The sequence below is a fragment of the Brachionichthys hirsutus genome, chromosome 16, assembly GCF_040956055.1.
Source record: "Brachionichthys hirsutus isolate HB-005 chromosome 16, CSIRO-AGI_Bhir_v1, whole genome shotgun sequence".
Taxonomy (NCBI): Eukaryota; Metazoa; Chordata; class Actinopteri; order Lophiiformes; family Brachionichthyidae; genus Brachionichthys; species Brachionichthys hirsutus.
The window spans coordinates 6703182-6731083 of record NC_090912.1 but is presented as its reverse complement, the minus strand read 5'-3'; the positions used below and the strand labels follow the sequence as shown (position 1 = coordinate 6731083).

Sequence of the window (27902 nt, the reverse complement as noted above, 5' to 3'; positions counted from 1 at the left end):
TGCTATTCCCTTGCTCTAGTTGTCTTCTTTCTGACACTCACCTCTGTTTATCTCGACTCGATGCTCATTCCTTCCTCCTGTCGTGGCGTCCTCAGACGGAGGTCATTTAAAAACGCGAGGTCATTCCTCACCCCAGCCAGGTATAGAACTTCTCCGGACGCTGCCATTAAGAAAAAAATGTCTCCGAAAGTTGACGCAGCTTTTAAGTTACTGGTTTAAAAGATCCAAAAGTGGTCCTAAGTAGTGTTTACATTACGAAAGAAGAGAGTTTTTTTCTTGATTACGTAGCAGGGTAAAATATCATAATCGTCCGGCTGTAATTGCACCTTGTTACCGAAAGAGCGGATTCAGATGGGGCTTTGCTGTTTTTCTTTCTTTCTTCTCCTCTTTAACCCCCCCCCCCCGCCATTTTTAGGTTGGCTGGCAAAGGCAGAGTTGAAAGCAGGGTTGACACGCAGATGTTGTGAGAAAACGGTAGCTTATTAGGTTACACAATGCTCGACTTCAAAAGAAGTTGGATGCTGTGCAAGAGTTCAGCCATGTTTGCCTGCTCCGGCGCTACGGCACGCCGTCTCACACACAGCCACACGTGAGTCATCCTCTCTTTTGGGGACGCAAAACTGGCACAGGATCAACAAGCAAAACGAAGACTAAAGAGATCTCTTGCACAGTTCAGCACCTTTTGTCTCAGCGGTTCACGTGGAGGCTTCTGCAGAAAATGCGTTTTTGTGTGTGTGCGTGTGCAAACATTAATATGCGTGTTAATGCAGGCTATTTGTTCTAGGCTTGGGCGGCTTTCTTTTAAAAGGTAAAGGTGGAACCTCCCCTTGGGGCAACTCAGTCAAATGTAAACAAGCGGCCTTTGAACCTCAAAGGCGAACCCCAGTTGTTAACCCCTCGCTGTCTGACAGGGAGCATCACTCTTGAGCTCAACAGCATAGCTAATAGCCCAATTAAAAACATACCACGCCATATATTATCCTGAGGGGGACTGGAGACACATCGCGTAAGGGTACATGCTGACATGCATGCACACACACATTCCTTTCTCTTGCCCACTCTGTTTCTTCTTCTCTGCCTTTCTCATTCACACACACACACACACACACTCCTAATTAGTGTCTCTCCAATCCAATCCGGTGGGTTAAGCTCCGAGCTGCGAGTGGTCCTCTTGGGTGACCTTTGAACTGAACAGGGCTGCACTCTCTTCTTCCCCCCCACTTAATGACCAGGCTACAGTGGGTGGTAGCCATGGCACTGGTGGGAGATCATTACTTTATCCGTAACCATTCACCGTGGAAGTAGATAGGAGGTGGAGGGAATTGGCCATTGGAGGCACAGTGCATGAGAAGTAGCATGTTCTGGAATAAAGAGTTTGGAGTTCACTCCATATGCAAGTATCTCTAATTTATTTCCACACTTTGCTGGGTGTAAAATCCTCAACCAAGTGACCTCTTTGGCAAATGTCAACCAAATTACAATGTTTTTTTTCTCTCTCTCTTTGATTTCTTCTCACTTCTTTAAAACACTTGGAAACTTTAATGGACCATTCCTTGATACTTGCAGTAATACTATTTTGTCCCAAAATATTCACTATTTCTGTTCTTCCTAGTGATTATATAGATATTGCAGCCCCCCCCCAATGTGTGTGCCATTTATTTAAAGCTAATTGAAAACATGTTGTTAAATAACCTGATACCTTTTGATGGGTAGTCATGTGTGACTCTTCTAACGCTATGGGCCCACAGGTGAGAGGCTAGTACACACCCTGAAATCTTATTTACCCAGTTTGACTTTTTTCCCATCAACAATATGTGAATGTTTATAATGTTAATGTTATTATGGGCAAAGAATAGTTGGGCAATGTATCTCAAATTGAAGGATTTTCTGCAAGAATTTCTGTGAATTAGCCTTTAACGAAATGGAAGGGATTTGCCTGGGCGGTTGTAGAATAGCCAATAGGAAGCCCCCCGACTCTTACATGATTCACGATTGGTTAAAATCCCATCATTAGCTAAATTTACAGTGCTCAAAATCAGAGCCGAGTGGGATTTCACAAATCTGTTTTTATTTCAGGCCACTTGAATTACAATAAATTGGCGCGTTACGGTGGATTCTTTTTGCCCAACAGCACCACGAGCTAAGTACTGAACACCTCAGTTTTAAGGCCGCTCGACTTCCACATTAAACATGTTTTCATATACTCATTAACATTGCAAAGCATCCCCCATTGTATTCTGGCCATTTATCCGTAATTATTAGTTTTTCTCTCTTGAATTTACAAACACATGAATAAATACCAGCCCTTTTTTTTTTTTCACCTTCAGTTCATGGAGAGGTAAGCCTGCCTTTAGCCCTAAACAGAGATGCTTGTAGGCTGGGGAAATAGACAAGTCTCAACAGACCAATTACAGACTTAAAAAGGCCTGGTTGGCTATCAGATGGTGGGAAAAAAAAAAAAAAGGCTGCTGTGGTGTGTGTGTGTGTGTGTATACAGGAATAACAAGACAGACAGCTGAGTTCACTGGTTTAGAGTGCCGCCACCGCCTGGGGCTGAAGTCCAGCAGATGCAGGGAATCCATATTGCAAAATATTTTATTAAGCTCAAAAATGATGTTCCCATAATAATGTGCCATTTGTTGCTTTCATGTGGCTTTCCCACCGACAAAATGAGCCTAACCTTCTCTCATTTCTCTCTGTGTCTGTGGTTGACCTGCACCACTCTAACTTCCATACTCCCACACAATGTTCAGATTCCAGCAGGTCTAGTCCTCCAGAGTTTGAGCACGGTAAACAATTATCTGTCTAGCCCAAAGCTAGGAGCAGCACTAACACCCCACCTATTTCTCTCCCTTCCTTTCCCTCGCTCTTTTACTCTCTCACATCTTTTCTCTGCCTTTCCCTGACAGTGGCTTAAATAGAATGTTAATTTTGACTGGAGGATTTCAAAGCTAAGGCAGTTCCTTTTCATCTGGCGTGCACCGCAAGTTCACCAACACAAAGTCACTCCGCTCTTCAAAAAGGAAGTTGTTTTTTTTCCCTTCCTGTCTATTTTTGTTTCCTCTTTCTCTCTCATCTTTTGCCTCTCAAAAAAAAAAAAAACAGACAAGACATGAGAATCTGGACAAATTAATGTTCTAGTTTGATAGATGTTGCATCCAAATCCACGACAAATCTGAAACACTGTTTTGTTTCCGAACTCATTTTTCAAACCAGCCGAACAGTTGACAATAAGTTACCGGTAGTCAGTTCTTATATGCTTATAAAACAAACAAATGTGTGTATGTGCTGGGGCAGACGCGCAATAATGATTGATGCTGTCTATTTGAGTAACGGTGTGTGGTCACTTGTTCATTTGCTCAAACCAATAATTAAAGTCAAGCTGTATTTGTATTTTTCACACTGATAGTTAATTGCGGAGCTGCAGACGTCCGTGTGCGACTCGAAGGAGGATGCTGTTCGTCTGCAGAAGAATATGGAGAAGCAGTTGGAGGAGACGAATGTGCGATGGGACGAAGAGAGGAGGACAATGGCTCACCAAGCTGATCAGGCGAACAAGGTCCGAGACGACTCACTGAATTACACCTAATCGTTTCACTCATCGACATTAATGACATGATGAGTAAAATTACCGTTCTGTGTTTTGTTCATTTTACATAAACAAAGACACAAAAGAATGTTGCAAAATGTCACTTCTCTACACGTCAAATGAAATTGATGAAAGTATTATAGGAGTTGCTGCAGAAATCAAATCCACACCCTCATATTAGAGGAAACATTTTTACTATGGGAAATCTCAAATTAAATTTGAGGGCAAAAGAACGAGGCCACCACTGTAATTAGTGAGGTGTTGTCTAGTAACTTCATCTCTCGTCATCAAAGATAGAATATTTCTTCTTACTCGTTCTCTTTTGGCTCATCCCGCCACAGCAAACCAACCTTCTCTACTTCACCCTGTCCTTTCATATTTAAGGTTGATTGCATATTAAAATCTGGCAACGTTTTAGGCCGGATGCCATTCCTGCCGCAATGCTCCGCATTTATCCGGGCTTGGGACCGGCTCAAGGGCGACACTGGTTATGCTATGCTAGCTCTTGTTACCCGTGCTACCTTTGCAGCTGCATTTAAATCTAGAACAGTTACCTTCCTTTTTGTCTTTCAAGGCGTCTGCCATTTCATCCATTTATTTTATCTTCTTAAGTCTCCTCGGCATCTCCTTCTTCTCTTTGTCAGTGGTTTCTGCTCACCTGGAGATGCAAACCTTTAGACAAAGATGGTTGAGAATGGCTTTTAGTCCATCCTTCAGAAAACGCCTCAGGACTGGACATTTTCGGAGTTGACAGAGATCGTTTTTCTTTTCCTTTTTTTAAAGCCACGTCTTGTATGTAAGTGTTCTGTCATTTGTATGGCGAGATATATCGTAAAGAGGCAGCTCTTCAAGCCTCCTTTAGATCGCCTCTCTTCCCAGGCCCTCATAACCCTCAGGGAGGCTTGCCTTTTCTCCCAGTTTACTCTCAGATGGCTAGCTCACACCTGTACAGTCCTGTCTGCAACATTCACGCTTTACTCTGCTAACACGGTTAGGCCAAGATTGTTCACAAAATCCCCGGCAGACTTTATTCATTCATAACCCTGATAAGTAGTTGAAATATTGTTAAGGTTTGCATCATGTCCAGAGCATGTCTGGCAAAATATGCATTGCAGCTTTGCAAATAAAATCAAGGACATTTACATATTTGATGTGTTTGATTTTATACTAATTTTATTTTCTGTGGTTTCCATGGAAACATGGTGTTTTTCTGTGGTTCCCACGGAAACACGTTGTAAGTGATTGTGTTGCCCCGCCTACACGAACATGGTCTATCTTCCACATGTAAACTGTGATTTCAGCCCTTGAAAATGGATTAATGGATATGTTTATGCCCCTGCTACATGGGCGAGGGTATAGATTTTACCTCTTCCTTTAAAAAAATAATTTTTTTAATTTGCATCCACATCAGCAAGTGTAGTAAAACTGCCTCTTTCCACCAAGAAACACAGAACTACAGTTGAAACGCTGCACAGAAAGCGTCAACCTCATAAAGGAACAGAGGATGTGTCATATACTGGTGAATCTGTACAGTTTATTGCAGGGGATATATTCCGTGCTTAGATGACTCTCTTGTTTTTATTTCTGTTCCATAGATTAAAGTAGATACGGATTCACACTATTTTCATTTTCATTATGATTCATCCCTGGCTCACTGTAAGTCATGTTTGTGCCATTGTGTTAAAGTGTTCTGCGTAAGTTGAGTGTCATTTTAATGAAGACTCAGCGGCTCCGTTTCCTCATATTATAGTTTTGTTGGATGTAATTTAACTGTATCTAACACACACACACACACACCCTGTTGTAGGCTGCTATAAGATGCAAGTATTACCATCTGTGTTGAGAGCAGACAAAGGCTTATGTTTCCATCATCTGTGTCCTCATTATTATGATCCCCTGTATTAACTGCCGGCTAATGAGACTGCAATTAATGATTGAATTGCTTATTAAAGGCCGTACACGAGGGAAAGGAGACAATTAACAGAGGAGCTGAAGGTAAGATTGGTTGACATGAAGTGAATGGACAAGTAATAAAAATAAAGAGTTGGTGGGGAAATGAAAGGAGGAGCCGAAAAGAACAACAAAGGGAAGAAAGCGAGCTGGCAAGCAGATGGAGGAAGCGTGAGGATTGAGACAGCAAGCAGAGGGACGAGAGAGAAAAAGAGGAGAGAAGAAAGAAAGAAAGCAGAGCGCTGTCAGAGGGCCATTGGAGGGAGTGTGTCGCCTGCTGACATTGTTTCCATGCTGCTCACTTCAAAGGGCTGGGATTATGAAGAGAGCGAGGGGCTTCAGACAATGGGAGTGGAAGAAAATAACATCAAAGTTAGCCGCACATTTGAATCAGGATAATCCCAAAACAGTCGTTCTGAATGCAAGCTGCATCGGATCAGATGTGTCCCCCCCCCCCCCCTGCCTGCCCTGTTCTGCTTTTTCTAGCCCAAATTTAGCTCAGTGGCGCTACTGTCCTTGTGACTTTTTAAATGTGGGTGTTAACTGCAGAGACCTATGTTTCTCGTAAACCCCCATTTTTAGTACAACGTTGCTACAGTTAAGTATGCTCATTATGTTTTTTTATAGGTGACGTTTAGGTGGAGTGTGTGTGTGTGTGTGTGTGTGTGTGTGTGTGTGTGTACGTGTACATACATATAGGCTTGCCTTGCTCGGAGACGGGATGCTGGCATTGCATTCCAGTTTGAATAAGAAACGACCAGTGACGTTTTAGGTTCAAACTGTTGCATGGTTGTTCCATCAATGTCCAGATTAATGAATCTTTGTCAGCAAAGCGTCTTCACTGACAAAGATTTTCCAAATTATTAATTAAAGACATGGTGCTTTCATTTGAAGGGGCTTCTTTTCATTTTTAGGCCCAACTCTGCATGTTTTAGCTACTTTTATCTCCTTGTTTTGGTTTTCCGTTTGGTTGCAAGTTTCCGTAATATCCCACGGGACCAATCAAAAGTCTTCTGATGTTTTGCCTTGCTTGTCACCCCCGTGTTTGTGAATGCCATTTCAAACAGAGCGGCGGGTCACATGCAGCCAGTTATATTTAGCATACCGATTGTCTCATAACATCGGGCAAGGAAGGAATGGGCAGTTTGAATGTGCTGGAACCAGGCCAGTGTCTCTGGACTGTGGACGGTGAAAGCAACGTATTTGCTTTCATCTGTCCACTCAAATCATATCAGGCACCAGTGGGAGGTATTGGAGCACAGGGATAATAATATAATATCCCTTCCTTGTGTCATCTATTTCTCTAGTAGCTCTGAAGCGTCTCCATTTAAGAATAAATGTTCTGCGTAATGAGACGCAGGCGTTGGGATGCGGCCTACCGGTAATCGTGAAGCGAGTGGGTTTGCTTGTGTATATTGTGTGTATTTGTGTGGCCATATGTCCCGAACACTGTTTTTGTCTGTGTGTGTGAGTCTGTGTATGACTCCGCTTGAAACGAGCAGCTGCCCAACCTGACAGAACTCAAGCCCACATTAGCTTGCCAAAAGAAAGGTACAAAGAGCGCACACTCCCACGCAACCACACACACACACACACACAGGCCTTGTCTCTACCCTCGCTGTCACACACCCCCATCTTTCCAACTATGTATCTGCAAACTCTTTTTTTTTTTTGTCCCAACCCCTCTGTCTCCCTACACATACACAAGCACACATGCTCGGCTCACCCTGCCAAAAGGGAGAGGTGGCTGGTGAATAAACAATGGCACTCCGCCCATAGTGTCACCCGTCTGAGCTTTGATCAACGCCGCTGTTCCTGCTCCCCACAGCAGTGCTTCCCGTCTTCCTGACTGCCGAACGCTGCCATGCAGAAGCACGCACACACACACACACACACACATAAATTAGTGTTGGCGTCTCGGTCTCACACATGTGGGTCTATATATACTATCTCTCTCCCATTTTCTGCTCGCTGAGACTTGATCTGGATCTTTCTGTTCCTGAAGCTCACACGCAGGCCTCGCTTTGAGTTAGCGCCCGGGTCTCTGCAGCTCCAGCATTGTCTGAGTGTCCTCTGTGGCGAAATGACAGCAGACACATTACATAATGCAAAAGTGGCCATTGTTTCATTCTGGATAATGAGCAGAGTAAATATTTGACACCCCCCCTTGCTCTTTGTGCACCAGACATTGTGCCTTTCTTTGTCGAACTTAGATGGAGTCCATGCGATCCGGGAGTTTTGCTTCCACGCATGCACACGAGTAACGAGGGCCGAATCTCCTTTTGCACACGCTCGGCCACACAGACATGTTCAGTTGGGATGTTGCCTCTAGAATTCTTTAGCTATATATATGCTGTAGTTCTTGAGGAGGTTGAAAAGGCGACTTTGCCAGTGGAAAGGATTGGCAGAAGAGCATCGGTAGCATTGAAGACCCTCCCCTGCAGAGGGAAATACCTGCTTCAATCATTATGTATATGCATGTGCGCTTTTGTCTCCTCCATTCGTGTGCCTGTGCTTGTCCTTCAACACGTGTCCACGTTCTTCGTGTCAACCTTGAACCGCAGATTTGTTTCCTGATGTTTGTTAAGCCATCTGTTTTTTCTGTCGCTTTATTCCTTTTTACGGACGCGTTCTCGTGAATGCTACTTCCACAGTTTTCACTTTTATCTAAAGATGTATGAAGATATTTTTCCAGTATTCCCATGAAATGACTCCTTGTAAAATAGAAGGGCATTACTGGGAAAACACCTCAGTCTGTAGCTCTGCACTGGTTATGTTGTACCTTTTAGACAAAGCGTCCCTTCTGCTCATAAAGTTCTGTGCAAACCCTTTTCTGCTCACATGTGCTGGTTGTAATACACAAGTAAGTATTCCCAATGTGGAATAAAGGAAGGAAAAAAAACAACAATAATACCTGGTAAACAAATGTCTGCTTAGTCTGGATATTTATTGACTAATCAAAAGAAACTGATTTTTGAGTTGGGTTTGTGCAGAGTTGCTTAATACATCATCTCAAGTTTGTTAATGCTAACTTTGTCCTTTTTATTAGAATTATTAAGAAATATGTTCAAGGCAAGGAAAGCCCTCCCCCCCCTCTCTTAAATACCCATATGCCGTCATGACCATGTATTTTCCTGTGCATACAACTCCACATGTTTGCCTGGCGTTGGCTGATTCATGACATTTCTGGCCGTGGGCAGATTCCCAGTAGCGTTTGATCCGCATGTCACAAAGGGTGGAAGTAGGAGAGAGATAACATTCCAGGAAGAAGCAAACGAATGTGGGAAGTAAAACAGCTCAGAGAAGCCGGGTTCCATTCACGGGGGGGGGGGTTTACTCATTAAACCAATAAATCATGACAGCCGAAGTTGTGTTTCCTTTTTGAAGAATCACATGTTGACACAAATGCAGGCTGTGGGCAGCGCCTCGCTTATAAACCCATGTGTAACACTTTCACACACACTTTGTGTCCTCAGGTTTACTTTGCCAGAGGGGCTGGCACTGTGTGTGTGTGTGGGAGGGGGGGGGGTCCGCTCTGCCCCGTATTACCAGTGGTTTTTATAGCAGCATCTATGTCATCGGACACAAATGGAAATGTCCCACGTTTCCTTTGGAACCGGTTACGTGGTCATCACTGCCATTAAATAGAGTTAACGACATACACACGACTTCAAAACAAAATGTTGACCAGACTGCACTGACAGCTGCTCCAACAACAATGAGGCACTGGAAATAAAAAGTAAAAGCTGTACGAATACTGTTAAGTCAGTGGTATTTTTCTAAAATCTCTGTTTCAATCACATATTGAGCGTCTTACTGCCAAAGGACTGACAACGATCCCACTCAGGGCCGCTGGTGAGCCGCTAACCCTGCAACAGTATGTTTTATTAAATGATGGGGTTTATAGTAAAAGTTTGGGCTTTTATTGCTTATGTGTTTCATGTAGTTTAATATTGTGTTCAGGGTTGTTGTTTTTTTAAGTTGGGTTGTGAGAGAGATACTTCTGCATAGTTTGTGTATTACCCACAGACAGAACAATGGACTGTCTTGGACAGGGTCAGCAGCGGTTACAGTTACTTCCATTTGCTTCTCAACGCCACCAGAACGCTTTCATTAAGAGGCCTGGTGGCAGGAGAGCACTGAAAATATTCCACGCATTAACTGATACTGATTTTTGTGAGGTAGACCTTTTTTTTTTTCAATGTCGTTAAGATATGTTTTGCTGTTGATCCTGTCCAAAGCGGTGCGTCGTTCAGTTTCTTTGCCAGTAGTCCTGACCTCACCAAACAGGGGTCGGGCCACCCACCATCTGTTTCCACAGTCGAAGAAAAATAATGAGTGCAAATGGCTAAAGCCCACACGCATCTGCAGGATTGGACTCAGAACTACAATTGAACCTTTCACTTTAATTGGTTCAAAAATGCTAAACGTTTGTTTTTACCTGAAAGAGAGTCTAGGGTTTTAGGGTGCTGCGGTTTTATGATAAGCTTAAGAGACATTTAATTCTATAAACTGATTAACAGAGACACAGATGCATTTTTCATTTCATTGTTGTTTCCTATTCTCGTTCTACTGCACCTGTGGGCACTGCCTGGATGGAACTTGCTTTCATTACTTCATTGTTGTGTTTCCATTATTGACGTGATTTTGGCTGTATCTGTGAGTATTCCTTATAAGTGATGGGTCCAAAGAAAGTGAGCGGTAAGGATGGCAGTGACAAGAAAAGACGCCAGATGATGACGATGGAGATGAAGCATGAAATTATCGATGAACATGACCGCGGTGTCCGCGTGAGTGATTCGGCATGCCAGTACAAGCGCGTGCATCAATAATATGTACAATCCTCAAACAAGAGGATACTATCAAGAGTAATGCATAACTATTATGTCTGTGTTTATGAAAGTATATGTGTGTAAGGTACAATCACGGTATAAAACTCTCTCTCCTGCGCTCTGCACACCGCTGTTAGCCGCTATCGTCTGTCTCGAAGTTAATCTCATAATAAAACCACATTTTATATGGCAATAATACTGTTTATCATTTATTATATCGTTGTGTGTGTATCTATATCTCAATTAAAAACGTTTTTTCCATTTGTTATTAGCGTTGATTTGAGCATTTTAAGACGGCCGGAACGGATTCAATCGTTTTCAGTTATTTTATCTGGGAAAAATTGATTTGACATCTGAGTGATTTGAGTCACGATGTCGGTCCAAGAACAAATTATACTCCTATGCCAAGGTATTACTGAACTAGGAAAAGCACCTCCGTGTTGAAATGTGTGCCTATTACACTAGACAAGCTAACTGCTTTATTTGCCTTTCATGAGAGTTTGTTAATGTCATCCCACTTAAATTCAGAATCAACTCTGGGAAAAATAGCAAATATCTTCAAAGTACTGTAAGCAAATCATTTCATACCTACGTTAGAGATATTTTTCCGAGGGGCTGTCCTGCCAGATTGCTAAATCACTTTTTATTCCTACACACAGACAGACGGCAAAGCAAAAATCAAAAGTTTCACTTTCCTAACGCCTCAGGAGACCCTCCTCCTCCTCCTCCTCTTTCGACAGATTCTCTCTAACACTCTGATTTACCTTTCCCACAATCCTTTGATACAAGTTCAGATAAAAGAGAGTTGGTGCTCGTCTCTCTGGCCGTCCACCTCTCCTTGAGGTTAGCACCTCCTTTATTATTTACAATTAGATCAGTAGACATGCAGACACACACTGACTTGTTCTGCTAAAGCTAGTGTGTGCGTGTGTGTGCGTGTCCACTTGTGTATATTTCATGCCCCTTGTGTATGTATCTGTTCTTACCCAGCTCTGTGTGTGTGTGTGTGTGTGTGTGTGTGTGTGTGTGTCCTTGACTGGAGGCGGTGTGATGTTAGCTTCTTGCTGCTGTCTGAAGTTGTCCACCCTCAGTGTCATTAGAGGATCTCTTTAATCCAGACTTTGGGAGAAACTTCTGACAGCACGCTGCAAATAGAAGGCCCCCGCCGCACATGAAGAGCAGCTCCGCTCCTAACAAAACAGCGAGTTTAAAGAGGCCCCTGGCCTTTCTACCTCCTCCCACTATTCCCTTCTTTCTTCTTTGCTTTTTTCCTGCCCTCTGTTGCTTTTACTTCACCCTAGGGAAACCCGCTCTCCTTATCTGCACAGGAGGACCACCCAGGAAGGATGACTCAGGCATCGGTATGTCTGTGTGTGTGTTTGTGTGCATACACTTGATTTGCACACTCATTTGACTGTGCAGCACTCACATTTTTAGAACTTTTGCTGTTAATATTAATGCATGCCTCTACCTGCATGGATGGCTCCGAGCAGTGTGTTTGTTGGTGCTTGCGTGTGTGTGTGTGTGTGTGTGTGTGTGTGTGTGTGTGTGTGTGTGCTTGGCTAATCCTTTAAGCCAAAGTTTGGAATGAAAGTCAGAGACACATTGCTGACAGAGATGTGAGAGAGGCCTTCTGACTGTGGGACGGTGCAACAGCGGATCACCGTGGCCCCGTCTCCTCACTCTGACCACGTGTTTCTCCCCTTCATGTCGCCCCCCCCCCCCCCCCTTTTTCCTCGGCATCTTGCAATATTTCACTTTTTTGAGCCTTCAGTCTTTCTGATCTCACATTTCTGTCATATCTTTCCAAGATTTCATTTTTATTTATTTATTTATTTTTTGCTTTCCATTCCGTCATGCGCCTTTCTCATTCATTCTCCCGTCCCTCTTCCCAAACCCTCCCATCTCGCCTGAAGGAAATCTTATTTCCCGCTCATCCCGGCCCATTGACAATGAATCCAGTCTGCATTGGCTGATAGAGACCATATCGACCTGCACATGTGGAGATATTTAAGCAAGACCCTCCATACACACCCATTCACACACTTTTAAAAACTAAATTCCATTGAAACAAGAGTCTTGTAGCTTTGTGGGATGACATAACAGCTCCTCAAGAATTTAAATAAATGCAATTGAACTGGGCGCATTTATTTGACAAAAAGCCCTTTTACTTTGGCAGGCAGTTAGAAATCAATATCAAAATCACACTAATGACATTTACATTTTTCATCATTCCTGTTATAAGTGTACGCTATGTGAAAGACAACACACGTTACACAGCGTGGCTCAAAAGCAAACCTTTTCTTAATAGGTATAAGTTGTTTCCATGGAAACGCGAAACAGAAACTATAAAAATAATTCTGCATGGCAAAAAGCACCACTCCAGCATTTGGATGATGTGTGTAAGAGAGCATACGTTGTTGGATGCCGAATTTCATGTAATTTTTGTTTTCATTTATTTTATTTTATCACAATTTAAATGTGATTTTATAAGGAACAAATTTACATGGAAATTATTTTGGGGGGGGGGGGGGGTAGTAAAGGGAGAAACAAGGTGTGTGTGTGTGTGTGTGTTGTTTTTTCTCCTCTTATTTAGACATCGATGTTTACAGTTGCTTCTTTCTATATCGATTTTAAAATGTGTTGTTATTTATAATGTGTGCCCCTGTGCTTGCACTGCCTTAAAGCAAGTCAGACAATGATGCTCCACCTGGATCAGAAGGCTGTGCGGGTGCTTTGTATCTGTGGATAGCAGTGTCAGAGTGATGTATGTTGCTTTATCTCCAAAACCAGCCTTTACTACATGCAGTTTATTAGTTTAACAATCACAGCTCACAGCGATCTACTCTTTCAGACACCCAAAGTGTTTTGTTTTTTAATGACTCAATCATTCTGTATGATTTATAATAATGAACCAACACTTGTTAAACATCTACCCTGAGAGTTGTTTTAAGCCCATCAGATACAGAACCCACATGAAGAGGCGAACGCGTCATGAGTTAGGCCCACTTGCCTTGCTTCCCAGAAGACATGGTCCAGAAACATTGCGTCACAGTGCGGGAAATCGGACATGGGTTGAGAGAGTGGGGGTTTGAGGCGCTCTCATCTTCCATGTCAACCGTACAGCTGCTTAAACGCATGGTTTTCCCAGCGGTTGTGGGCACAGTTGGGGAAATGGTAGAGGAAGGACGGCTGAAAACCTAAAAGATATTGACTTTGTACAGTAATCTGTGCGTGCTAAACTTAATTGCTAAGTCAAGAAATATGATAGGACCGACGCCTACTATCCTTTTAACGTCAATGAGGGGAAACTTCCCAAAGAAAAGGAGAAAGCTCACCCTCAAATACCTTGGGAAATACATTCAAAAATGGGTCATTAGTATTGAGCCCTCTAAAAATGCTTCTCTAATGTCACTGAGCCTTTAATTCACCAATAAACAAAATTAAATGATGACATCAAAGGCAAGGGATTGCACTGGCTGGGCAGAGATGGGGTCGCGCCTCGCTAAGAAATACCCTGATTAGTAGGATCAACGCGCTGGAAAGCAGCTGCCTTTCATGCTGCAGAATTAAAGTGACCTCAATATGCATCTGGGGTTGGGCTGCAGTTATCCTGCTACCCTGATGCTTCAAATGATTAAAAGATAAATTATGGTCTGTCATACTTCTTAGAGCTAGTGTGGCTAACAGCAGGGTCTTGGTAGGGTTTTTTTCCTGCATGCTTCCCTGACCCTTACGCCTTGCGTGATTTATGTCGGTGTGGTGTGTTGCGGATCAGGCCGGTCATGCCTATCACCTGGACCGTTTCCTCAGCTCTGAAAGTTGACGAGACAACACCTGGTCCACTCACTCAACTCCACCCGAGAGAGAGAGACCGAGGATATTGCACCCCCACACACACATTTTATGTCTGTGTGTGCGCATAGTCCTCGCTCTGCTTTTCATGTAGACTAATCAAAGACATAGTGTCCACATCTGGTCCTGCTTCACATGCAGGAACATCGCCTTTTTTCCATTGCTATCACTTGCAGGCAAGGAAAGGGAAAAAATTTACAACATGCACATGTGCACAAACACAGACGTGCGGTGGCTTTTTTACAGTCTCAATCTTACCAAGCAAAATAAAATAAAAATCTTTACTGGAATCCTATGGGGGGGGGTATGATCAACTCAGGTATTCAGGTTAATGTAATGTGAGTACTGGTGCAGCTGAATCATGCTACATATTCTTAAACTTACAATGATTAAAGATGAAAGAAATGCATTTTAACAAAACAAAAAGGATTTTTTGGCTAATTGTCTGAATAAGACATTTTCTCTTTTCTCTTTTTATGTGCCCTTGTTCAGGAATGAGTTTGGACTTAATGAGGCCAGCGTGTCAGTTATTACTGTCATGTCCTTATTGTTAGCCTTTTAACACGCAGAGACTCAATAAAGGTGGCATCTCTCCTCATCGATGCTCTGTCTTCTATCTTGAATATTCTTTTAATAGCTCTGTCCATCGCGATTGCTCTTCCTCCCTCCTTCCTACGCCTCTCGGGTTCAGCCGGCCTCTGTGGTCCACCCCAGTGTAACTGCAGATTAGGCTATACCGCTGTGTGTCAGTGATACTTTACACCACACAGATCTGAAGTTGCTTTTCTGTTTTCCCCGTCAGCAAGCCAACAACACTAACTCCCCCCCCCCCCTCCAGGCTCGGCAGGAAAAGGTGGAAAGTCTACAGAGGCAGCTGCACGGCTCAGAGAAGATGCTGCTGAGCAAAGAACTTGAAACTGAAGAGAGGGTAATGCAGTCAGTCTTTTTCTCTCCATCTCACTGTCTCTGTCTATATTGAACGGTCATTTCGTTAGCTTTCCACTAATACCTTTGCATCATTCCCATTATCTACCGTTCACATGTATCAATCTTCTTTTCATTACACTCCCTTTTATATCTTGCCACCTCAGCTTGACTTTTTATTGTTCCAGCAACCCTCTTTTGTTGTTGTTGCGCTCCATCACCTTGATGTCCCTACCCCGCCATCCTTACCAGACCCTGCAGGGGGCCACAAAGACAAATAAATGGATCCCCCCCCCCCCTCATCACTCTATTTCTAATTTGCCTGTTCCTGAGCCAGCGATATACCTCCTTGCACATTTCCCAAATTCCTTTAGCTGCGGCTTCAAGTATCAGCACCTAGTGGAATGAATGTCACTACCACCTATGTTCAGAGGGAAGCCTCTGTGCGTGCAGAGGCTTCCCACACGCACTCTCTGAGAGTTCTCTGTAATCGGGCTCTGTTTTGACCTTGACACACACACACACACACACAGAAGAAAACCACCGATGACTACACCCATTCTAAAGGCCAGTCTTTGTATGCTGGTCTGCACACCAGAGCCATCTCCCCTCACGTGTCGCGTCCGAACTGCACACTTCACACACTCGTCACACAGCTCAGTGTCTAGCTGTCATAAATCTGCAATAAAGGGACAGTGGTTTTTATGAGTCACCGGTCGCTGGCCCAGTCCCAGAGGCGCTTTGTGTGTTGTTGTTTTTTCCGGTAATTTAGGATGAGCTGACCCTTGACCCAGCCTACTTCAATGTCAGGTAATTTCATCTGGATAAGGATTTGGATTTCAGTAGCTTCAAGAGGCATCACAAAGCAGTCGTCGTTTTCAGATGGGGCTGTGTTTATTGCATTGTAGAGAAATTTCATCATTCTTGGATCAGCTGAGTTAGGGCCAGATTCTAGCTTCTTGTGACCTGTCGCTGCAGTGCAAAGCGAAGGACAGCCTCGGACTGAAAACCAGATGTAGACCAAGGAATGATTGATGAATGAAATCAGAAGAAAAAAACACAACACATCATCACAATCCTTTTTTTCCCAGAAAAACTCATGTTAGTGATTTTTAAAAAGCTGCTTTCTGGTATAAAATCAGCCACATAATTTAAATCAGGCAGCATGTTAAAACAAAGCACGTGTAAGCAATATAATTTTGTTAATTTATTCCAGATTGTTTTCCTACGTGAAATTTGGCAGCGATTATACAAATAGGAAGCTCAAACTGAGGCGTCGATGCATAGGAGAGCTGAGACAGGATCTCAAGCACAACACGAAGCAGCACCAGAGAAAGAAGATGCAGAAGAGATGTTTTTAAAAGTTATAGCTGTCTCTCACCCAGGGAGCGCAGACCTCCGCCAAGCAGCTCATTCCCTTCCTAATTAGATTTACAATGTCCACATGGTGATCTGGATCATCATCAAAAGGTTCTAAATTGTTCTTGGTATCTTTTTACACAAACCGTGAAAAGTAAAAGTGAATCGGAGTTTCGGTGTATTTTTTTACTGATTTTTAAATCCCTAAATAAGGTTTTCATTTTTAAAATGTAATGTTTTTTCCTAACATCATTCTGCATTTAATCCAGATAAAATTAGGTGTTGAGATAGAGAACGCCGCCCGACATGACTGTGTCAAATTCCATCGACATCGGTCAATAATCAACCAAGATATTGTGGAACTCATTTTGAAGCACCATTGACTGCAATGTTAACGAAAATGTAAAAATGATCCGAAATCCAGGATCTCTTCTGGATCATCACCAAAATGTATTAATCTCTTCCTGCTAACATTCCCAACCTTCCCTGTAAATTTCATCAAGATCCGTCGAGATCCTTTTGGGTTATCTTGCAGACAGACAGACGCCGGCAATCACTCGGCGGAGGTAGTCAATCACAATGATAGATCCAAAGGAATCCAAATATTTGTCCATTTATTTTTGTTCTGAACAGTCACTGCTGTTAGCGTGATTGCTTCACCAGCCAATCAGAGGTTGTGTTTCTCATCATGAACGAGCTGTAATAAACGCCTGTGAGTCAGTCATCTTCACTCGGTCAACGAATGACACTCGTGTCTCCATCTTAGCCTGCTGCCACCTTCGCTTTGAGCGAGTGTGAAAGGCGTCAAAGGACCAAACGCCTTTCGACAGTGAGTTCATCGCATGTTGCGTTGGCTCAGCGGTGTGTTGTTATTTGCACATGATGATGATAAGCCGACCCTCTGTCTCCTCACATTGATGCTGCCCTAGTTTATCTGCCAAGTCTTTTCTTTGTAATCTGATCTCTCACACAAGAACTAGCCTTTCTGCACAGACTTCACACAGATGTTGCTCGCCTTACCACTCGCAGGGCCCCTCGCAGCCCCCCCCTCCCACCCCACACTCTAAAATGGCGAATCAGCAGCTCACTGTGAGGTTCGATTCTCCTTGAAGAGAGGAGCAGAATGTTGAAGAGTACAGCTCTTTGTATAAATACGTAATGATACAATGGGCTCGGTGAAGTGACGCGTTTCAGAGCCGTATTTTCTCCCGCATCACGAGCGCTCTGTGAAATCAACTATTTCTGAAGTTGCTTTTTGGTATTGATGCAGACATGGAAATGCGGAGGAGTCGAACTTCTTGAAGTTCTGTCGGCGCACTCGTTTTTTCCTCGTGCTGCTTTCGTTGAGACGCATCACACCAGCAGCTGCCAATCCATCCCATAGTTCTAACAACTTCACCAAGATCTGCAGCGACTTCTAATCACTTCCTTCCCTTTTCCTCTTTTACTTTTCTGAAGCTCCTTTTTTTTCCCTTCTTGCAGCAAAGCGTTTTTGACTTTGAATCCCTCCTTGTCGAGCTGCCGGAGAGAGCCGGCTCACTGGAGGTACAAACTTTGTGAGTGGCATCATGTTTGATGTACCTCCTTGTTCCTGACAAGGTTTTTTTTCAACAGGGGGGGGGGGCGGTATATCAAAAATGTTTATCCAGCAGCCACACACCTACCCCCAACCCGTTGCACACACACACACCTGGATTCATTAGCATGCATCAGGCTTCCTAGCGTTGTGACAAACTTCATTTGAACATTGAAAGTGTTGAGGGCTTGTTCCGTTCTGCTGGCAGCTGTCAGAAAGCATGCCATGTGACAGCACCAAACACAAGGGGAAGAAGTCAAAAACACAATCTGAGGACTATATATAGATTAAATGTTGTCATTTTAAGATGACTGGGAGGAGAAAACGACTGCTGGCTCCTCGTAGTCGTCAAAACTAGAGAATCACACTTAGGAACAAACAAAATGAAACCTGATTCTTCCACACAAAGTTGAAGTCTCTTTTCATTGCCTTGGGAAATAGTGGCACGTTTTTTTTTTCTCTCCTGTGTTTCCCTTCCTGTCTTCCTTTTTCCACTTACTATCGTCCAGAGTTCATCTATGGAAACAGTTCATCAACCGTTTAGTTCAAAGGCACCCGACATCTGTCCTAAATGGTGAGGAGGAGAAGGCTTTTGATTTTTGAGATGCCGTCACATTCCTTCTGCCGCCTGTCAAAAAAACAAACATGTCTTTGCTGTAAAAAAATAAAATAAATGTTAATGTGAAGAAAAATAGAGATGTGAGAGGATGCAAAGCTGAAGGAACAATATCTCCCAGTCAGACATCTTAAGGGAGTCTGAGGGACGATTCATCTTTTGCATTTTGACACCATTGAGAGCCGCAGTGAAATCAGACATTTGAATTGGAACTGCGTTTTTGAACATCTGCTCGCCTTTCATGAATCTCTCACAGCAGAGATGTAGTAAGAAAAAAGGCTGCTGGTTCCTCCCACTCGCATAGCTTCACTTAAACCTGCAGTGGAACGATGTAATTGCAAATGCTTTGGTCTTCTACTTTGCCGCAAGAGCATAAAACTGCAGCATGTGCATTCATGTAGCTGTATGTATGTATGTGTGTGTGTGTGTGTGTGTGTGTGTGTGTGTGTGTGTGTGTGTGCAAATGTACATGAGCTGTATGATGTAATTGCAATACAACACAAAGTGATATTTTATTACGCTCCTCTCATTCACACCAAATACACAACTCGGCCCGCGTCCGCGCTTCCCTCTCTCGCTGTCGCTAAAGCAAGCACCCATTGCTTGTCTACTTTGATTAGCCTCGCGGCTACGTACAGTCTCCAGGCATCGCTCTTGCACTCTCAGCGCACCGGTGACTTTGTAGCTTTGCCCATCCTAATGTATGGGAAGGAAAGTGGGAGACGGCAATGCCACAAAGGAGCTTGTAATTTAGGAAGAGCGGATCTCTCATTGCCGTGGCGACTGCACCATGCATGAACCAAGAATGCAAAAAACGAAGGAGCGCGGCTTTTGCAGAATCGAGACTTCTATTCGGAGTGGTTGTAAGGGATGTGTTTATTCAATCATTGTTTATTGCTCCAGCCTGAGGTAGTCGAGTGTTTTGTCTTTGGCTTTCCATTTTGTTATGACTACAGGAGCGACTATAGATAGATGTACTTTTTTTTTTTTTTTTTTTTTGAAAAGCTACGCTCTCATAGTTTCAGATGATGTTTTTAAAACTCTTGAACATTCAAATTAAGGCTTCGGTAACTCTCAAATTATCCTCGGCTTCATTCACACAAAGCGAGGGACATAAATAAATACCTCTGAAAAGCCGATGGACTGTCGGGCCGATATTATCGTCCCGACACTTTAAACCGAGCCTGAAGAATCTGGCGATGTTGTGGCAGACTAATCTCGAGCACGCTGTGCCCGAGACAACGTGAGCCGCTTCATGTTGGGATCATTTGTACTGGAGCTCGCTTTGAAGTGCTTCCCAATCCCTTTCATTGTGCCCAGGAAGATTAATTAGCCAAAGCCAGAACAATCAGTTAAATCCACAACAGGAAAATTATTTTAGGAAAACCAATCCCCCCCCCCCCCCCCCCCCCCTCCTCCATCACTCCACTTCATTCAGGCTTGAAAGACTGGACTGATGAGAGGAGAGGTCGGGGATCACTCTTGTTAGCTGAACTTTGGCTCTGTCAAAAAGCATTATGGGTAGCCAAACTGCTCAGACGCTCCCTTGGTTACACCTTGAAATATATGGGGGATTAGGCATTGCTTTTCACAGCCCCCCACCCCCCATTGATGCCTCAGCTTCTGCTAAAGCATTCATCAAGCTCCAGATTAATTGATTCAGCGACTCTTTTCAAAATGCCGTAAATGCTTTTACAGTAACTGTTAAAGCTCCCTGTGTGTGTGTGTGTGTGTGTGTGTATGTGTGTGTCCATTCATGTGCGTTTGCGGGTTAAAAAGGGGGGGGGGGAGCTGTGCTAACCAAACCCTTTTCAACTTCTATAATCAGACTTTGGTTTAGTGGAGTATAATTTAGCCCCAGACAGACTTCCTCCGGTCCTCCCCAGTGGAGCTAGCGAGCTACGGCGCTGCCGCAGCGTTTGATGTGTCCTGTCCTCTCCTAAACCCGCCTGTGTAACAGACACGTGGCGTTGGATCTCGCCGGTAGAGGGTGTCGTGCAGAACGAGTCATGCCAGCCTCCAGACCCCCTGTGGAGATGTGAAGGAACTGTGAAGAGTGAGGGAATACTCTGAGCTATGAATAAAGAGGAGATACCCTCTGTGTGTGTGTGTGTGTGTGTGTGTGTGTGCGAGAGAGAGAGAGAGAGAGAGAGTGTGTGCTACAAGGGAGCTGTTCACATGGGCACTGTGTACGGAAATGCATGCATACATGTGTGTATGTGGTGCGGCAGTATCTACAGGAACATGCCAAATGAATAATCACGAGCATCCAAACATGAACCCAGTATCCAGAAGATAAAGCAGTAGAAGTACACAACACAACAATTTACAGATACTGTCCTTTGTTTTTGTTGGGCTGACTAAGTTGATTAATTAGCATTAATTTGCACGTTGGTGAGCGTCTGTAATACTGTTTAACAGTCTTCATTGCACCAACTTAGGTTTTAGATGGTCACACGCAGTATGAGGTGTTTTAGTGTCAGTACACATAAATGCATACTTACTTTGTTGATGTGTATTTTCAGGTGTCCTTTTCTGAGACAGATAAACTTTTTGTTGCCTTCTGGCATTTCATTTGGACAAAAAAGATTTTTTTTTATTGGCCTGAAAATGCTGACTGTTGAAAACAGGCTCTGGTGTGTTATCATGCGTCGCTTTACTGTGTCAAACGGAAAAAACGCCACTCCTCTGAAAATGATGTCACAGCCCCGCTTTTGCCAGTGCCTGTTACAGCCGCTGCCTCCTTCACATACACAAACACAGCGCCCGTACCAAAACAGTGGTCTGACTCTGCGACGTGCATTAACACTCCTTCGGCGCTGCATCAATACACCTGATCGCACTCTGTGATGTCGATTTTCAAAGGGTACACCCGCAGACTGAAAATACGACTGTTTTTCAGCTGTATTTGGGGATCCGTGTGGATGGGAATTGCATGAAAGAAATCTGAACGCGGAACTTTTTCAAAGCACAAAAGGAATAGCTGTTCCCATTTTTAGCACACAAAAAAATGTCGGGTAGACGGGGCTTTATTTTGGTGACACTTGTTGGGTTGCTTCTGTCTTCTCAGGTGACACTGGTGCGTCAGGAGTATGAGGAGAAAATCAAAGGTTTGATGCCTGCAGAGCTTAGACAAGAACTGGAGGATACCATCGCCTCTCTGAAGGCTCAGGTAAGGACTGTTTGCAAGCTGCCAAATCAGACAACGGCAGGATGAGAACCAGAATGACGTCAATGCAAACACAGTGTTTGATTCTCGGTTTCTAAAATTGTGCTCTTTATTTTCTTAATTTTTGCCCTTGTGACTTTAGATCCTGGCAATTCTCTTTATAGACTTCAATTTGGTCTCATCTCTCCATCAGATCTCCCAGTGACTTCTGCAAAAAATCATTTTGCACGCCACCATTAGGTCCATTTTTACACTGACTCATTTCAAGTTCTTGGCTTTTATACTGCAGATAAGATTGGGTGTTCTATAATGAAGATAGGGAACATGCACGTTTTGTGAGAGACCTCTTCATAAACCCGTCTTGTTCAAATAAGCCTACCAAGATCCCGTTTCAGTGCACAGACCGCAGCTCTGAGACTGGATATGTTGGTAAGATGTAATTCCTGACCAGAGTGGTCTCTCTTCTCTTTGACGATGTCATTGGTTTTCCACATTATAGTGCATTATTTTTACATAGTGAAAAAAAAGGTGGAGAGAACTTTCATGTCTCTGGAGGCATCCGACCACATTTCGGTGGGGTTTTTGCAAAAACTTTGCCACTGAGAAGTGCCAAATGAAATGCTAGAACCCCCCCCATAGAAAGGAATGTACCCGCGGCTCCAGTACGGTAGTCCCAGCACAATGCTGATTCTTTTGGAGCCGTGATTATTCTGCCAGGCTCTAGATGCCGTGTAAATGTAGATGGGATTTATTTTCTCTTCAGCTAAAGATACTTCATAAATAAACTCACACTTTTGTAGCCAAACAATAGAATGGCACTGCCTCCACTCGCAGCGTTCTAACCTCAAATAACCTCACTCATAATCTCCTCTCTGTCCCCTTTGCCCTAATCTCATGACCCCCCGCCCCCCAACCCCTGCTGTCCTGACCTGTGGGGCCAACAACCAAACTTTTCTTCCACTTAGTCAATGCCCTGTACCCGAAAGCTCAATTGGCCAAAGACCAACTTTCCTTTTCAACTTCAGGTTTCTGGATTTCTGACAGATTTGGCGATTCATTTGTGCCAAATTGCCTTTGTTGCAGGTGAACTTCCTCCAGAAGAGAGCTTCTTTGCTCCAGGAAGACCTGGATTCTTCTCACAGCAAGAGGTTAGGATGGACTTGTATAGAAATATGTTGCTTGTACATTTGCTCTGTACAGTAGAATATATGAGTGCATGAGCTTTTACAAAGTAGTGTGCTCAATGCTCAACTGTTTCTCTCCAGGTAACCATGGGGAGGACCTGCCTGTGTCGTGTCCCCCCCCAGGATATGACATCCAATCAGATGTGAGCATTAGCTTTCCAAGTCCCTCACACACCTGTCATGCTACTGGACTTGTCATCTGTCAGGATGATGTACTGTAATGTCATGTGTCCATTATAACTATTTATTCATGGTCATATTTTATTTTGGCTGCCTTTTGTTGGGGGGGGCATTTAATGTTCATAACAGTTTAGATTCTTCCATTTTTGTATCATTATTCATTTCATGTTGTTCTTGTAGTCTACGTTAATCCATTTTATCTTTATTAAAGGATTTTCCTAATTTACTTTTGTCATGGGTTTTCTCCATTTTCAAATGCCTCATAATTAATGCTTCAATTTGCTGAAGCCTTGCGTTTCACCCTTGTTCCATGTTACTGTAACATGCATGTTAACCAAGATTAGCACTCAGAACTTTGCACTAAAGTCAAAGACCTTGAATTCACATCGCCATATCGCTGCTAAGCATCGTCTTTCAGTTCAAGCCCCTTTTCAAACTCTAAAGAGCAGTTGGGGGGTTTGTGGTCGGTTCAGATAAAGACCGCTGCAAGTCAATTGTTTGAACCTCTGGCCAAACGCTACAGTCCTTGGACTCGCTGATTCTGCTTCCTCCAGCACTTTGTGTTTAAATGATGGCTCCACTCAAACCCACGCTTAATGGCTCAGACACCGGAGTCCATGATGGCAGCCATGTCTCCAGCGTCTCCAGAGTTTAGAGGCTTTTATGCTGATTATAACATTCAGTGGACCGTGGACGAGCTTCACAATGAGCCTCCAAACCATTGGTGTTTTGGGTCTCTGGTAGGTGAGGAATGCACGGGATGGAATCACTGATAATTTCAAAAGAGTCCATGTTTCTCCTTGGAAGTTTCGAGGAATTATTACATTCCAAAATCAAATTTGGTTTTCAGAGCCCCCTGCATTTGTTTTCATTGGGATTGCTTTCCTTGTACACCCACAGCTCATGCGTTTCCATGTGTTGCCATTGTCCGTGACCTGTCCTGCTGTCTCCAAACGAAACACGATACCCTCTCGCTATGTTTATTTGATGTGCTGATTCTGCTGCCTGGGCAGAGAGAGGGAGAAAGAAGAAACACAAAAAAAGAGAGAGACGAAAGGAGAGAGGACTGCCATCTGAGAAACAGGAATTTAGTCTTTCAGCACAAAGTCTTGGTAAAATATGTTATTTCTTGAGGATGCACGAAGTGGATCCTTACCTATTGCAACATTTTTGCCATGTGTAAAGTTTCTAAAAGCAAAAAATAACATTAATTCCACATAGTCAAAGGTGGAAAAAAAATCCCATGTTTGTCTTTTGCATATCTTTATTTTGATCCCATTATTTGTGCAAATTGGCCTCAGGGTAGTCAAGGTGTCAGGAAACAACATGATGAATATCAGAGGTGCATCTTTTTCACTGATTGTCTCCAGATCCTCCGAGTCCGGGTGGAACCGGCCTCGAGCTGTGGTGGTCCGAAAGTTGTTTACATCACAATGACGGCTTCAACCGTCTCCTGTTTTGATGTTCCGACCTGCGGGGCAGAACTGAGGCGACGGTCAGCTGGTATTTATCAGGTGTTGTTTTCCTGATGCATCTGCCTCCTACTGGTAGCAGCTAAAGGAAAACAAAGCGCTTCAGACGGATAGGCCGCTGTCAGGTGTTTTACTCAAACTGTGGATCTCTGGGTCCAAAAAAAAAAGCATTTGTGCTTTTATACTTGCATAACTGAAAAGTTTCACATTTGCCGCTGTGCACGACTCAAACTGGTGCAGTTTCTGGGATTGTCTGCTCATGATAGTATGAACTACAGCAGCTCGTTTCTGTCGCACTTCACCCTTGTGTCGCTGTCATTTAAAGCACATTAAGTCGTAAAGATACGGCAGAAGCGGAGGCCAATGTGCACGCTGTCATTTTAGCCGACTCGCGTTTAGCTCGCCGACACCCAAACCGGCTCCAGCTATAACCTCTCCTCTAATCTGTGTTATTACTCCGACGTAGCATTCTCTAATTGATTGTCTACCACCAAAATAAACCTCCATAATTGTACTTGTGTAAATAGAAGCCCTGAATGTCATTCCCACACAGCTGACGCGGCCCCATTAAAGATCAAAGCCCCCGCTTCCTCTCCGGCTATCGCCGCATCAGGCAGCGGGCTGTTGGCTGACGGCGTCAAAAGGGCAGTCTGGGAGTCGCCACGGTTTCCGTTCATTGCTGCCGTGCCACGTGATTGTGCGTCCACGTGGACTCGAGGTTGTTGTGACAGCTAGAAACCGCCTCATGGCACTGAGTTGGATCTGTAGACTCTAGAGCATCTCCCAACTGGCAGGAGAAGACATTTAAAACCTGGATTTCATTCCTGCAGGAAGTTATTGAGGACATGGATTTGAAGACCAGCGGTAGTTCTGGTTCATTCCCTGTCTCTGTGACGGCGTGTGCGTGTCTGTATATCTGCATGTGATTGACAAAGTGGCTCTACATGTGTGTGTTTGCCACTGGAGCTTTTTATAGTGTTGTATTCTGAGTCAGACCCTAGGAGGCCTGTGTTTGGCTGCTATATGCTGCTTGCATAAATAAACCTGTTTAGCACCAACACTTCTCTCACACACCGTCTTCCATCATGTTTGCTGCTCTCTCTCTCTCTCGCTCTCTGCCTTTGTCTCACTTCCCAGCGTGGATCATACTTCTGTTTGTTGATTCGGTATTTATGGAAGTGATTTTTCCTCTCTTTTTTCCCCCAGCCCTGTCACTCAAATGCAACACAAGGCTAAGAAAAGGGTATGTAGCAGCATGATTTGAGAGCAAGTGGCTTGGAAGCTGTGCAGCATCAGTGAAGGAGGCGAAGCAGGGCTGTTTTTTTGTGTGTGTGATGATGGTGTGAATTTACCCTCTGGGCTGATGGAACAGGCAGAAGACCATATGCTCAAGACCAGGTGTGTCTCTCTGGTGTCTCAGTCTCACGATTTCACCATTGCGTCCGTCAACTATTTGCCAAAGTAGATGCTGGACTGGTTTTTTCTGTTGTTTTTCTGTCTTGATTGAGGAAACATAAAATTGCACCGAAACAGAAATTAACTTTGTAATAATCAGTCAAAACACACCAAAAACCTTTACACTATTAAGTCTCCTAATGTGAATATATTTTTATTTATCTCTCAACATGATGCGTTAAATTCTATTTGACTGTGAAAATGACACTACATAGCTGTCAAGAAAGATAGTCGCCTTTTTCTTTTTCTTTTTTCGCTAAAATGAGTCAAATCTTGAGATTTTCTATTCACATTTTTTACTCCAAATGGCATTTTTCACATTTGGCTGCATTTTCATTGACATCAATGCATCACACACACACATACATACACACACACACACACACCCTAATGAGGAAACAGGAAGCAAGGAAAGCGATAAAAATCCGTCTTCTGTTAAATGGGCAAACAAGTTAATCACCTTACCAGTCTGGCAACCCTGCACCCCCCCAGAGTCAGGGAAGAGGAAGATGGGGTTAAATGTGATGGATTAAGGATGAGGGATGGCGCCCCGGGTTCAGGTTAGGATTGCTGTCCTGTCGGGCATGGCAGAACCGGGGCGTCCGGCTTGTGAAGCTTCAAGTGCGACCAGCAGAGGAAATGAAAGTCATTACTGTCAGTGTGGAGTGAGCTTCATGGCCCAAACGGGATTAGACGGTGCATCCGACATTGTTTCTATACATTAGTAGACTTAAAAGTCAAGCGCAAAATGGGATTAAAATGAGTGGGTAAGAAACCAATAAATAAACTTCAACCCCCCCCCCCACCCCACCCCTTCTTGTTTCGCCCTTTTTTATTTTTCTCGCCGCGTTCCATCGCTGCCTACTCCCTACCTGTTTCATGTCTCTTTCTTTCTTCATAGTCTTTCTTCCTCAGCTGTCTCGTTGCCTATTCTGCTCCTCTGACTCATCTATCGTTCCCCTCTTCCATCTTTCACACACTCGTCCTCATCATCAAAACGCACAGGTAGGCGCCGGCTCCCACTCACACTTTACATTCTGTTTTTTTTCTCTCTTTTTTTACATCCTTCTGGAGCCAATTGGCACATGAAATCCAGCTTCATTCCCCTCAAACTGAACCCTTTCAAAAACAACCCCCCCCCCCCCCTCTTAGTCCTCTTTCAAAACAGCCCCATAACAAACTGGCAAATTGTTGCCCTTCCCTAACTTTTAAGGGTATTATGCACCATGTCCAACTTCAAAGCCTGTCTTAACTCCACACTTTAATTGTATCTTCCCCGGCTCTGCGTGCCGTTTGATTCTGATGACAACAGCACTTCTCTCTCCGTTCCCCTCCATCCGCCTCCTGTCCTCCTCTCCTATTTGGTCCCACTCAGGTTGTATTTTGACCCCCCCCCCCCCTTCCACCACTGCCGCCACAGCGCCTCTCATCAGCTCCTTGCTCCCTTCAGAGGCCATTGTCCCTGTTGTCACCTACTTTGAAGAGGTAGCCTCCATTTCCTCTCTCAGCAGTCGGTTGTTGCCCCGGGTGTGTACACTCCAAACAAACTTGAAACAGTAACCTCCTGTCCTGCATTGGCTCTCTCTCTCTCTCTCTCTCTCCCGCCCCATCTGTGCGAGCCGACTTCCTCCTCATGGTGCTGGCTGATAATTGCCATAAGCGTCCCTCTTGGTTTCAATTTCCATTGTCCCCCCCCCCCCCAAATTCTTGACTTCTGGCTTGAGATAAAGGGATGAAGCAC

At 43.9% G+C, this 27902-nt stretch overlaps 1 protein-coding gene across 1 annotated transcript in view; it reads left to right on the top strand.

Moving 5' to 3' along the window:
* cep112 (centrosomal protein 112) overlaps positions 1-23227 on the top strand; it is a 75436-nt gene extending 52209 nt beyond the window's left edge. The window contains exons 22-26 of the mRNA XM_068750058.1: positions 3410-3559; positions 15065-15154; positions 21772-21873; positions 22954-23018; positions 23136-23227. Coding sequence (XP_068606159.1) covers positions 3410-3559; positions 15065-15154; positions 21772-21873; positions 22954-23018; positions 23136-23139 — 411 coding nt within the window. The 3' untranslated portion in view covers positions 23140-23227. The remainder of the gene's footprint in view (positions 1-3409; positions 3560-15064; positions 15155-21771; positions 21874-22953; positions 23019-23135) is intronic.
* The last annotated feature ends 4675 nt before the right edge of the window (positions 23228-27902 follow it).